This window comes from Lissotriton vulgaris, chromosome 2_1 (assembly GCF_964263255.1).
Source record: "Lissotriton vulgaris chromosome 2_1, aLisVul1.2, whole genome shotgun sequence".
Classification (NCBI taxonomy): domain Eukaryota; kingdom Metazoa; phylum Chordata; class Amphibia; order Caudata; family Salamandridae; genus Lissotriton; species Lissotriton vulgaris.
Genome location: NC_141687.1, coordinates 1,236,638,429 through 1,236,652,605, shown reverse-complemented (window position 1 = coordinate 1,236,652,605; position 14,177 = coordinate 1,236,638,429). Strand labels below are relative to the sequence as shown.

At 44.2% G+C, this 14,177-nt stretch overlaps 1 protein-coding gene across 1 annotated transcript in view; it reads right to left on the bottom strand.

Moving 5' to 3' along the window:
* The window catches only part of LOC147732424 (uncharacterized), a 2,559,122-nt gene that overhangs the window by 1,302,006 nt on the left and 1,242,939 nt on the right, over positions 1–14,177 (bottom strand). The window contains exons 57-58 of the mRNA XM_086954262.1: positions 2,844–2,958; positions 510–733 (exon numbers count right to left, since the gene is read on the bottom strand). Of these exons, the coding sequence (XP_086810388.1) occupies positions 510–733; positions 2,844–2,958 (339 nt within the window). The remainder of the gene's footprint in view (positions 1–509; positions 734–2,843; positions 2,959–14,177) is intronic.

Genomic DNA, 14,177 nt, shown 5'->3' with positions numbered 1-14,177 from the left:
AGTCACAAAATTAAACCAATGAACCATAGTACAATATCCATATTGTTTACTTTAGCGGAAATTAAAGAAAATGGAGTTAATTCACAAGGGCATTTATTTGTACTTGAAATGATACTCGTGTAGTACTACTTCATGTACTCATAAATGTATTTGTCAGTCAACCTCCTCATCAGCAAATTACATAAGTTAAAACTATTTTTCATAGTTCTCTAGATGTCAAACAACAGGGTCAATTTACAGAGTAATTTATGTGTTTATTAAAAAGTAATATAAGAGCACTATTTCACATACTTATAAATTCCTTTGTGAATTTGCCTCTAATATTCCAGTCTCTGTGGCACTTCAACTAATGACTGCTCCCTTCGTGTTGACATCATCTAGTCTTGGTGATAAAGTTTGCAGTGAAGAAATATCACAATGACGTGTAAATATCCAAGCTAGTAAAATCCCTACCGTAGTTCGAGGACAGAAACTCCTCCTTTTATCCAATCAGCCTGACACCGGCTCACCTGTGGTAGCGCAGAAGTTGCCCCCAGGACATGGTTGACATCCCTTAGGGCTCACAAGGCCAGTTGCGCTACTGTAGGTGCCTTCAGGACATGGGTACTGGTGCCCATACTGGCTTCCTTCCACGCAGTAATATCCAGCCGGGCAGATGGATGGCTTTACTGCTCCAAATAAAGCTTCAAGTGTTTCCGTAAAGTTAGGAGTATAATGCACGGGACCACAGAACCTGAAAGAGAACCCAAGCTTATAAGGTTCATGCAAGAACATGCATGCAACCTGAACTTTACTCAGGGACATCATGATTGTTGGAGATCTATTGTTCCTATCCGAAGAGATACATAAGCAAGATTTCATGCACTGGTTTCAGACCTGCCAACACACACGTGCCACCGTGTGACACACAATATCAGCCCCCATCATACCGTAGGTGCCGATATCACACGGTGGCAGGGAAAACAAGCTGAAAACCACTTTAAACAGTGGTTTTCCAGCTTGTTTCCAAGGCTTGGAACTGCTAACGTCCATTAAGTGGGGTGGGGGTGACAGCACCCCAGGACATCGGCCTCAGCAAGCTTTTTTTGGGGGCGTGGGGGACTGCGGGGCGAGGTGGGGTTCAAAAGTGCCTCATAGGTAGTTCTCAGCACGAAGCCCCGCCCCTTTCAAGGTGCTGTGTTACATCCTGCATCCTGTGTTACATCCTGCTTCTTTGTCCTTCCTTTGTGTTTCTCATTTCTATCTCTGCATGTCTCTATGATGTCATCTGTGTTCCAATTGTATTTGCTTGAAAGCTGGAACAGTTACATCTGGAGGCTGAGCTGAAGTCCATCTGCTCCTGGTGGGGTCCTTTCTATCATTATACAATCTTATTCTATTTATCTACCTGACCTGATTTTATTCTACAATAAACCTAAATTGTTACATATACTGGATTTATGGACATCAATTTATTACACTCTGCCCCTCCTCACACGGTGAAATTGTTCTTTATGTTGGAAGGTATGTTTAGGTTCTTGTATATGTGGTTGAAAATTCCATCCATAGTCTAAGATCACCATTCTTCTTTGAAAAAGTTCATGACTGTCAGCTTATTGTCCTTGCATAATAAGGTGCGGAGCCAAAGTGTTTCACGACAATAAATTCAAGTTTAAGACACTACCCACGGAAAAAAGGTTCGTGAATCAGGCCTTTAGGTATCACTCGGAGTACACCAATCTTAACACACAGAATTTTTCAGAGAAGAGAATTTTTTTTTTTTTTAGTTATTCTTTGGTTAAATGCGTACTGATTCTTTCTCTCGGACCCGTAAAGGAAATGCAAGCAACGGAGGAACTAAAGCCCGAATGTGCAAAAGGATTTTGTGACTGCAAAACCATGCGTTTCACAAAATTACTGGGTTTGCGCCTCCAAATCACTTTTCATAATGCACTGAAGCATTTTGAATCAGAAAAGTTTTTTCGACTTGTAAAATGGCGTTTGTGACCCATACTGAATCATAATTTTGAAATGGGGTAAAAAGGGACATTCCTTCCAAATTGCGATCTGGCGTGCAATGTATCAATGGTTTGTGACTGCAATTATGGTAGAAGAGCATTGAACAGTAACTGAACTGACACTTTCATACAGAGACAGAAAAGCACATGACTACAAGACATCTGTCATGAAGAGGCGCAGGCCTGTGAAACCATACTCATAAACAGGAAAGTGCGTGGCCTCATAGGAGGTGGTAACAGATTCGCAAAGGTGACGAGTGTTCCCTGGGGGTGGGGCGGTCACATCTCCTTTGAGAACTATTGTGGCAGTCTCAGGGGAGCAGGCAGTAGTCCAGGGGACTGGAAAACACGTGTGTGTTTTAAAGCAGCACTGTTTCCTTTGGAGAGCAGGGTCTACTTAAAATAAAAAGCCTTTCCTCTTAAACAGAGCAATAATAGGGACGGGGATCTGCTGTCCTTTGCAAGCAAATGTCTTTGTGTTTGTAGTCAGTCACAGGGAGTCACTTATTTGCAACAAGCTTAATATTCACTTAGCAGGTCATTCTACGACCTTGTAAATGGTGATTTTGCGACACAACCTAATAGTACATAGGGCGCTTCGCCAAATAGGAGTCAGAGCGCAAACATGCAACCACTTCGTAAGAACTGACTCTCAGTACCTTTAGCCCTAGAAGTACAAATAACCCTGCTGAGATGTTTTAGAATCCTGCTTCACCAATGTAAATGGCGCCACTTTCAACACCTTCTTTAAAATACAAACAAATGAAATGTACATGTTCACGATATATAAAACTTTTCAAATAAAAATAAAATAAAGTAATGAATGGAACAAAAAATGCAACATACGCGCCAGCTGGACAGTTCTTGCAGGATGTTTGCCCTGCTTCGTTCTGGTACTGCCCCAAAGGGCACGGCTGAGGCTTTGAACTGCCGCTCCCGCAAAAGTGTCCAACAGGGCAATCTGCAGTTAAACACAGCAATGGAGTCACTCAGGGATGAACGTGTCCAAGGGAATGTGTGAAAAACACACGTGTCAGATTAACTACAATCAAATGATCTTTCACAACATTTTGCTTATTCAGTGCTCATTAATTCACCATGACTTTGTATCTGGACAAACATTGGAGCAAAGAGGATTTGCTTCATTTTAATTGAACAAACACTATTTTATTCACTTTCAAGGTTTTAAGCTGAAACGTAAGCGTGACCTATTGGCTCTGCCAATGCTTCTTTTTAATGCTTTTTTTGAATGATTGATCCAGAATCGTGTGCCGGTTTTACCATGCCTGCCCTCCCTATTTCCTATTTTCTGTGCTCTCCCTATTGCCTTTCCATGTGTGTTTATTTTCATTGCTTTTCCCGATTGTTTAAACCATCGGTCTCTTAACCGATGGTCTTTCTCTTTTTTGTTTTTACATGAAAAAAGCTTTGACAAACCTAATAAGTCTCACTTTAATGAGCTAACATATAAGATCAGAGGCATCCAAATATGTTAGGCTCTTTGCGTTTGCCAGTGCTCCTTCTTTTTGGAAACTTAACTACACCCATAAAACTTATCTATAAGTAAAAGATAGCTCAGGTATTTTGCAATTGCTTCACATTTACACTAATGCAAACTGTTTTCGAAACATGTAACAGAGTTGAAAATGTTTGTCGAACCTCTTACACAAACTCTACAAATTGGTTCTATGTTTGAATCAGTGGCTATCTTATGTACACGACATTGTCTCTGTGGAGGCCTCAATTCCATTTGCTGGAGCAATGGCATTAATGTAATGTGAAAAAAAAGTAAAATATAATGTTCAAAGTATTTGTAAATACATACTACAGATATAATACATGATGCGCATAAAATAGTCACATGCGCAAATATTTCGTTTTCTTCCTAAAGGTGAACTGGGGAGATAATGTTGTTGGTTCATGGTAAACAGCCACAGAAACTTTAAGGTCCGGTGGAGAGGGATTTATCCCAGTGTCTCGGCCGAAGAGAACACCAAACTGATGGAACCAAAGCAGCCCAGCATCAAAATGTCAAGTCAACACCAGTAGAAATGTGATAATTATCCAGGGCATAAATCAGCAGTGGAATAAAGAAAGGACAGGACCGATAGATGTCCCGAACAAAATAGTGTATGCAGCAGCAACACACCAGGCAACACATAAAGGGTCACCAAAAAAACAGACGAGCACTCATGTGTGTAGGTCCCACAAGCCATGTCAAAAAGGATGTGATGTCAGGATCTGGGGCAACTTGGGGACAATGACTGCCCCTGCCACATTTTGCCGTCTTGCTACAACTCCAATCCCTTTCCTGCCCAAGGCTGTCATCCCAAACGGGAAGAGACAGGACAACAAGCAGCCAGGCCACCCCACTTACTTGACCTCTGCAGACCTCACAGGTTACCACAGAATACACTGGGCCCAGATCAGGAAGCAAAGGACAGGAGCAGGCACAAGCCACCACTGCTGTAGAAACAACCCCGCATCACCTCCACAAAGCAGTAGGACAATGAAGTGCTTCTTGCTAAATGTCATGTCACCGTTGAGTTCCCTTAATATGTAGTAGGGCAAAGGTTTAGTAAGTTGAGGTCCCTAATATGCTCACAGATCTCCAAGTTAAAAAAATAATGAAATCATACATATTTATATGTGAAAACACTTCCAATACTAATACTGTGTAACATTCATTTTGCACATTGATATTTTTTTATTTTTGGAGCATGGCATTGTCAGGGCTGGGCTGGTTGTTCTGTCACTCTCGCAGTACCCTGGTAGCCAGTAGGATAAAATATTAATTTTGGAGCAAGATTAGGGGCCCGATGTAGGTAATTCCGATTTACCTACTCTTAAATACCGAATCATACCGATTCGGTATTTAAGAGTAGGTAAATTGGAAGTAGGCAGATGTAGGTAATTTTTCTTTTTCAATTACCGATTCTGTAAGATTCGGTATTTACCGATTCAGTAAATACCGAATCGGTATTTCCCATTGATTCCTATGGGCCTTGAAGACCATAGGAATCAATGGGAAATACCTAATCGGTATTTACCGAATCGGTAAATACCGAATCCTGGCAGGGGGAACGGGGTGTCACTTTGACACCCTGTAGCACCCCAATTGCAGGCTTGTGTGCCATGTGGCACACATACATGCCCTAAGGGCATGTCTGTGTGTCACATGGCATAGGTGTACATGCACGGATGTGCATGTACACTGGAATTCGGTATTTTACCATCCAATAGGATTGGGTGGTAAATACCGACTCCTAAAGGGCCTGTGGCACTCTTTGAAGTGCCAGCTACATCTGGATTTACCGAATCAGTAAATATACCGATTTAGTATTTTACCGAATCGGTAAATTTACCGAATCGGTAAAAATTAGGCCCCCTACATTAGAAAACCCTAATACCGGTCGGTAACGGCCGAATTCGGCCGTTACAGACCGGTATTAGGGATCCTACATCTAGCCCTTGGTATCATGACATATCCGTGTCCCATGGCCCTATTCTAATCTCAGTATCTTGCAATGTGGGGCTGGTTCAGAAGAACAGGTATAAGGCTACACAATAAGAAACACTAAGCTACATCATTTCCTACCTTGACTACGAGGAGTAGTGGACCCCATAGGACAGAACCAGCCTTCTTCACACAAGCCTTCTGGTGATTTCTGACCCCAACGGGAGCAGAACCATCCCCCCGGACAGGACTGACAGTCCTCTGCTGAATGTCCACCTGTATGTGCCAGAAAGGAACCTGCCAAAAAACAGAAATTGAGAGAATCCATCACAACCACACTCCACACACTTCTCACAGTGGCCTTTTGTCTTGAAAAAGATCTTGGTCCACCTAGGATGCAGGGGCCTCCCTCTACCCAACCCATAGAAAACAATAAGCCATATTTAAAGTTGTCTATTGCAACAATGGAGGCTTATTGACCAAAGTACTTAAGCAAACATGACAGCAGCTCTTCTTTCAAAAATGTGATGCCAGAGAGACGGTCATGTCATGGAAGGCCTGTTCAACATTGCTTTCATTTCTCAGAAACAAATCACCATATCTGAACTGTCAGACCAGCCAGCCGGCCACTGCCCGAATGTCCTTCAGGGCAGGCCAACCATGCTTAGTTCTTCTAGTGATATACAAGTTTAGCAGGGAAAAAGATTTGTTAGACACGTCTAGTGCTTCGACCTTTGATACCGCTATGAAGAGAATTAAACATAAAAGTTTAGCACGTTTCTCTGCAACCTGTTTCAGAGATAAATCTGTTATTTGCCCATTGTATTAGGAAATCTAAATAATATAAGCATCCCATAACAGAATATATGTGTTTAGGAGGAATCTTAAAGATGATAGATCACAACTCCCTGCACACCAGAAAATCATTACCCACTGGCTCTTTTTGGACCAGCACGGGACATGCTGAAATGATTGACCAATGATTATTAATGGTTATATGTTTTCCCCTCGGAAAACAAAGTTAGTAAACAGATAACTATCTGAAGCGGGTAGGCGGAAACTGAACCAATCTGCCATTCCAGACACCAGCCAACCTAGACTGACCATACATATGCATAACTTTTTCTAGTGATAGAAGCCCTCTCTGATAACACATTTTTTTTTCGAAAGGCTTGGGACATTCCAGATCCACATAAACCTACAGATTAGAGAGAATGTGTAGGGAAGACTAAAAAAGCCTGGGGCAGTGTACAGAGAGCTCCGAAAGTTAAAGGTACTAAACTTTTGCTGTCAAAAAAGGCATTACTATATCCGAGGTGGTTTTGTGCCTCCTCATCTAAACTAATATTCTGAGGATCATCATAAAGGGAGGAGATGCAAAGCCTTGTAGAAGTGACCAAGACTGAACAAGTGCATTTAATGACTCCACTTCTAGAAATGGCCTCCAACTGAAAAATCGAGGGAGTTTGGAATACAGAAGAAAAGCAAAAAGATTCATTTGAAGGGGTCCACTTATGCGTTCAAAATGAAGAAATATTGATATGTGAAGTGACCTCTCTGCTTTCCTGCAGATACTGTGAACTACAATCTGCTTTTAAATTTGCTAGCCCTCGATGGTACTCTACTTGAATCATGATAGTCCTGTCAAGACAGAAAAGCTATCAGGACTGGGCTGGTTGTTCTAGTACATCCTGTCTGCATCACACTCCTTAACACCTTAGCTGCTATGGAACGTCCAGCTCCAGTGCTGAACGTTCCATTGCGCAGGTGCAGCTGGAACGTCCAACGGCCGACGGCAGCACTCCCGAGGTAGTGGTGCCGTCGGCCGTTGGACTGGGCGCAGCACTTATGAGGTTAACCTGACTTGCTGGTGTGTTACACTGACATGATATCCTCAAATGGGCCAAAACAGACCTTTCATTCCAAGCCTCAATTTGGGAAAACCATTAGCTCAACTCCTCCCCTGCATTGTACATGGGGAAACTAAAGCGAAGTAGAGGAGGTCACTTTTCAAATGCAGTGATTTGAGATGCAGAAGAGCCCTGTAGTGAAGGGGGTTGGAAAAATGGATTAAATGGATACAAATAACAAACCCACAAGTATGGATAACATTGAGTGAGAGAATTTGTCCTTTCTGAGAACTGTTCAGATCTTTTCTTTATGGCTTTTATCTTTTGTCTTGGAAGTAAAAGTTAGGCCACCACTAAGCCAATTACAAACCACAGAAATGGTTTATATGAGTCAGAATCAACAGATACATTTTCTGGTTTATCAAGAATCTCAAATTCTGCAAAAGTGTAATAATTTGAACAATTTGAATCTCCATCCTGCTTTGGTTCTGAGACATAATCAACATATCATGCAGATGCAGTACCACTCAAAACCCCCAAGCTCTGAACAAAGCAGCCACTGGCTTCAGGAGCTTTCTAAAGCACCAGGGAGTAGACGATAGCCTGAAGGGGACAGTAGTGAGCAGTGAGTTGGAATCTTTGCTGATTCTAGCAACACTGAAGGAAACACCTCTGACTGTGGACTGGGACAGAAAGGTACATTTCTTTCAAAACAATCTTCACCATCCAGTCTACTAGGAAAATATTATCCCTCGGAGAAAAAAGACCCTCCTTCTTGAAATTTCTGTAAAGAACAAAACCCAGTTGCGGCTCCTCCACTAAGGCAGAGGAGCGTTGTCCCACTGTGAGGTTGAAAAAGGAAAAATAAAATGATAACTTCTTGCTATTATCATTTTATTTTTCCCCTTGCTCAGCTGGGTAGGGGCAGGGCTGCTCTTCTTACAGAGCAGGGCAGGGGAGGAGTGGTTTGCCCACCCTAAGTGCGCAGAACGATATGACCGGTCGTCTCGGGCGGCCAAATCAGCATGCACACTTCAAATGTTCTCCATGAATGCTGCATTGCAGCCTGCATGGAGAACATGCCCAGCCTCCCATTCTCAGGCTGAGTGCAAATCCATAGTGCTCAGACCAATCACAATGCTGCATTGCAGCGTTGTGATTGCCTAGCAGGAGTCTGGAAGCCGGGTGCTTCCTGATTCCTGTCCTGGAAGGGGCAGAGGAGGACCCAGAGGAGGCAAAGGCTGGCAGCTGTGGCATGAGGTACCGGGTTTTTATGGACCCAGCGGTGACAGGGGAACATCCAAAGACCTCTTGAGTCCTTCCTGTTTCGGACCACAGAAACACAGAGTCTTCTAGGTGATGTCAAGTATCGAATTTATTGGTTGCAACCAGAAACAGGTATCCTAGAAGTACAACAGCATGTAGCGCATGTATGTTCTCAGGAGACTGCTCGTTTTTACAGAACCAGCCTCTTCTCTTTATACTAAATATTAAGCTTCAGGCAAGAATTCCTTGCTTTACAGTTCGGCCATATAAATATTTCTACTACAAAGAAAAAGCAGAGTCATGATGACAATCCCACATTTCAGTTTGTCCAGTTCGTGATAGATTACCCAGCAAGGCCCAGAACTTTAATCAGATATCGATGGACCCCTAATAAAATCGGGCACCTCCTCCTTGAAAAACAGGCCATAAAGAAGAAACAGGGACAGGTGTGTGTGTCATTAAACATAGCTTGTATGTGATGAACGGTTTATGACATGTTGTGCCTTGATACTAATCTCGTTCGGCCATTGGGAGAGGGACTGCCCGAACAGGTTTGTCTTGAGGCAGTGGAGTCAGCTCGCCCAGGTCACAGAGGAGTCAGCAAAGGTGTACCTGTCCTTCCAGATCGAATTCGGCCTTGGTCATTTGACTATGTAAGGGCAATCACAAAATAGATGCCGCTCACAAAATGGAACCCGAGAGTTCAAGACAAAAACCTATATTTCAGGGTGATTTCATCACTTGATCATGACGCAAATACTTAGGCATAGTATCACAGTCATTACCGGTCTGCCGATACCAAAATCGTCATGATACGATGATATTTCTGACACGAGTGTAGAGCTTCGGTACCACAAAATAGTAGGGTCCAGAATTTTCAGTACCACAGGCCCTCCTTTTGCCCTTATATAGGCAATAACCTATACTCATGCTAATCTGAGTCCAGGTCTGTATTCATAAAGTCATTGAGATGCTGCTGTAGCATCATCCTGTTACTTAGTTCGTCTCTTGACACAGGCTTCCTTACACATGATGTAGCACAGAGGCCACATATTGCAGGAGCGCACTGTACACACAGGCAGAACATGAACAGAATGGCTAAGACCATCCCAACGACTATCAAAATTCTCCATCCCCAGGCAGAGACCAGTTCCCAGAACCACCCCATTAAGTACCAGTCTCTGTCATCCACGTGAATGGATTCAGAGATCTTATGCAGTTTGGAGATGGCCTGGTATACTGTCGGAGCGTTATCGGGGATGAAAATGCAGCAACTGGATTGGATCACTTTACATACCCCACCGCGGTCTGCAAGTATGACATCTAGGGCAACCCTGTTCTGAAGAGTCATAAGGCGGTCTGACTGGAGCTCCGCAGTCAAGTTACTAAGGGCACCAGCCGTTTCAATCACGGTGGATTCAACTACCCTCGTCAATTGGCGAATGTTCCTGCTGTTCACCATAGGCCCCCAAAACGGCAGAAAACCTTTTGCGAAAACCCCAAACTCCTGTTCCGCAGTGTCGTCTTTACTCACAACACCCCTAACTGTCCTTGTCCTATGGTAATCTGCCGCGGCCGTGTAGGTGGGTGGCAACAGGAACGAGATAAAACATATACCCGAAAAGTCAGGGGGCAGCCATGTATATGCTCTATCATGGCAGACGAAGTATGTACCCTTAGCTGCCAAGAATGAAGGGGAGGTCTGGGACGGGAAGACGTACGTTTCGGTACAGACACTCTTCCCTAACTGAGCTCTGGGGTTTTTGCCATTTCCCTGCAGACATAGGTGACCCTGATGGGGTACTATCCAAATTGGGGAGGACTTCTTTGCTTGCTGGCTTTCACTCAAGGAAACTCCACATTTTGTTATATTCCATCTACTGTAAACCTTCAATTCATCTCTGGGAATCGTTCTATATGTGTCGACATCTCTGCTCATATTTCTGATTCCTGCCACTAGTGCCTTGTTGCTCGAGTTGCTTCCTGTGGAACGTGGGGGATATGGTTCGATGGCAAATAGGAACATTGTTTGAAATGCCCACAGAGAACCATAATAGCTAAATGGCAGGACAAAATATGGGATTCCCTTATCTGTCGTGTGTGGCATAAGTCCACACACCCAACAATTGGTCGTGTTCATAACAAACTGGTGTTGGTGTAAGAGCTTAACGAATGAGTTATTTATGAATTCCAATCTTCTGGCAGACTCGTGTTCAGGGAGAGGGTGAAAAGAGTGCGAGGAAACAGTAGGAGGAGGTATGGGTTGTGTAGTGGGTGCAAATGAAACTCGAAAGGTGTATAAAGCATAGCCAATCAAAAACATAATTATACTACACAACATAAAAATGCATATTATTAAAAATCGCGTTTTCGCCATCACAGTGCATATTCTGGTTTCAAAGTTCGTTGATCTGGCAGGTCTCTCCATCTTGGGAAACTCCATCCTCTAAGTTGCTGCCCGCGGTGGGAGATTGTTTCTGCTAAGGAGTGCTTCTGTCAATCCAGGGTAACTCCCTTGAACCAAACAGAACTGTCGACCTAACCGTCTCCAGCTGCACTCCAAAGACTGTGGCAACCGCGACCCTAGCAGCAGAACTGGATGGCGGTTCGAAAATCGAAAAATGAGCACGTTTCTTGGATGAGAGAGCTGCACAATCAAAAAGAAAAAAGGTTTATTTGTCCATAGTCATAGGTCTTGGCCTCAAATTGTAGCGATTTCGACCAGGTGTTGTGTGGTCTAGAAACAAGAGTTCAGGCTCAGCAGTGTTCAGTCGAATTGACGAGGCACAGCTTCTTGTAAAATGTTATTGCTTTCCTTTTCAGAAGTAGCTCCTTTCAAACGTGCATCACTAAAGGGTAGGAAGCGAGGCACAGTCTCAGCCTCAGAGTCAGCAATTCCCTCCTGGACCCACCGGTCATATGGCAAGGGCAACGGGACCCCCTTACAATGGGCTCCGTGCACCCAGTTCTTTTTGCCGTGGACACGTACTGCAGAGCGGGTAGCCAACAACACTTGGAAGGGTCCGGACCAGCGAGGCTGCTCGTTCTTGGTTCGCTGGAAGTTGCACCCCAGGACCCAGGTGCCAGGTTCAATTGCGTGGCCTGGATCATCAGACGCTGGCGGCAAAGAGCTGTGGACCTGTTGGTGTAAGGCACGCAATTTAGTCCTCAATTCGTACAAATAGTCAAGCAGTACAGGGTGTTCTACCTCACTAAACCTGGTGGGCCTTGGCACTCCCCATATGTTGGCCGGGCAGCCGAACACAATTTCATGTGGACTAAGTCCCACTCTAGAGTGAACAGTCATTCTTGTTGATAGGAGTGCCAAAGGCAGGGCGTCAGGCCATTTAAGACCTGTGCTAGCTTGAATCTTGGCCAGTTTCAATTTTAACGTGCCATTATAGCACTCTACTAGTCCAGCTGATTGGGGGTGATTTGCAGCGTGGAACTTCTGTTGTATGCCTAGCCCTTCACACACTCTCTTCATCACTCGACCCACAAATTCACTCCCATTATCACTCCAGACCATTCTAGGCATTCCAAACCTAGGGAAGAACTCTTTGACAAGGGCTTTGGCTGTGGATAAAGCAGTGTTGTCCTTAAGGGGATACGCTTCCACTCACCTGGAGAAGGCACAAACAACAACGAGTACGTATTTCAGACTGTTGCACCTTTCCATGTGGATGCAATCTAGCTGCAAAACCTCGAACGGATACGTTGGAGGCGCAAAATGACCAGCTGGAGTTGGGGTTCCCCTACCAGGATTGTGCTTCAGGCACACCATACAATTCTTGACCACATTCTCTGCACATTTAGGGATCCCACCATTCTGCCATACTGGGGCCAACAACTTACAGATTCCTTTCACACTGATGTGAGCCATTCCATGAGCCATTGTCTCCATTGCAAGCATATACGCATCGGGTAGCAACCATCTCTGATGCTCTGACAACTCGACCCAACAACCATTCGCATCCAATCTACCCTTTCTTTCTCTCCATTCATTCACCTCTTTCTCTGTGGCTTCAGCTTGAATGGACTTCACACTCTCAATCGTATCTTCACACATGCCCACATCACCAATCCATCTTGCGGGACCTGCAACATACATTCGACTCATTGCATTCCTAGCAGTCTCTTTTGCAACTTCATCCGCAAACGCATTTCCATGACCAACATCATCCGTCACCTTTTTGTGTGCACTGCATTTCACAATCGCAACTTGTAATGGCAAGGTCAGTGACTCGAGAAGCTCATTTACTAACTGACCATGTTGGATCTTAGTACCATGCGATGTCAGGAACCCACGTTCACGCCACAATCGTCCAAAACTGTGAGCCACGCCAAAGGCGTATTGGCTGTCCGTGTACACATTCACTCGCTTTCCTTTTGCCAACACACATGCTCTTGTAAGTGCAATCAATTCTTCTGCTTGCGCCAAATTATGGGGGATACGTGCAGCTTCAACAATAGTATGCAAAGTTGTCACAGCATATGCTGCCGTCGTATCACCATTTGGCAACTTGAAACATGAACCATCAACCCATAAAGTATCATCAGATTCAGGAAGAGGAGTGTCTTGTAAATCTACTCTCCCTTTTGTCTCTTCCTCAGTCCTAAAACAGCAGTCATGTTGTTTGACCTCATCTGTCTCTACTGGAATGGGCAGTATCGTGGCTGGGTTTAGTGTGTCACACCTCTTTATGTGTGCATGACTCGCTAATAGTGTCAGTTCATAACTTGAAAATCGAGCACTAGTTAAGTGCTGTGCTCTTGTTCTGTTTAACAAAATGTCTACTGCATGTGGGACCATGACAATCAACATATTATTCATTACTATCCCAGCAGACTGTCGAATACAGACAGCTGCTGCCGCAGTGGCTCTCAAGCAACTTGGCAACGCTTTAGCCACCGGATCTAAAGTCGCTGAAAAGTACGCGCATGGACGCTGTTTGTCCCCAAAAGATTGTGTCAGAACTGATAATGCACAACCTTCTTTCTCGTGGACATACAATGTAAAACGCTTAATGTAGTCGGGGGTACCCAACACAGGAGCCGAACACAATGCATCGCGCAATTCGAAAAAACTTCTCTGACACTCTTCAGACCACGGAATGGGTTTCGGTGTATCCTTACAGGTTAGTGCCACCAAAGGTTTGGCCAACAAGGAGAAATTCGGTATCCATTGTCTGCAATATGATGTAATGCCCAAGAAAGCACGCACTTCTCTCTGTGTCCTTGGGACACTCAATTTTGCAATTGCCTGAATTCTTTCTGGGGTCAGTTTCCTTCCCTCCTTCGATAAGATGTGACCTAAGTAGGTCACTTCTTGTCGACAAAGTTGCAACTTTGAAAGAGAGACTTTGTGGCGCAGATCACACAGATGACGCAACAATGACAATGTGCTTTGTTTGCAAATCTCTTCAGTATCTGCAGCGACCAGCAAATCATCGACGTACTGAATAAGGGTCGCGCCATTGGGTAGAACAATCGTGTCAAGCTGAGATTTCAGAGCCTGACTGAATATTGATGGACTTTCATAGTAGCCCCGAGGAGCGCGTTTGAAGCGGAAACTTCGGCCTCCTAAATTGAAGCCAAAAATATCCC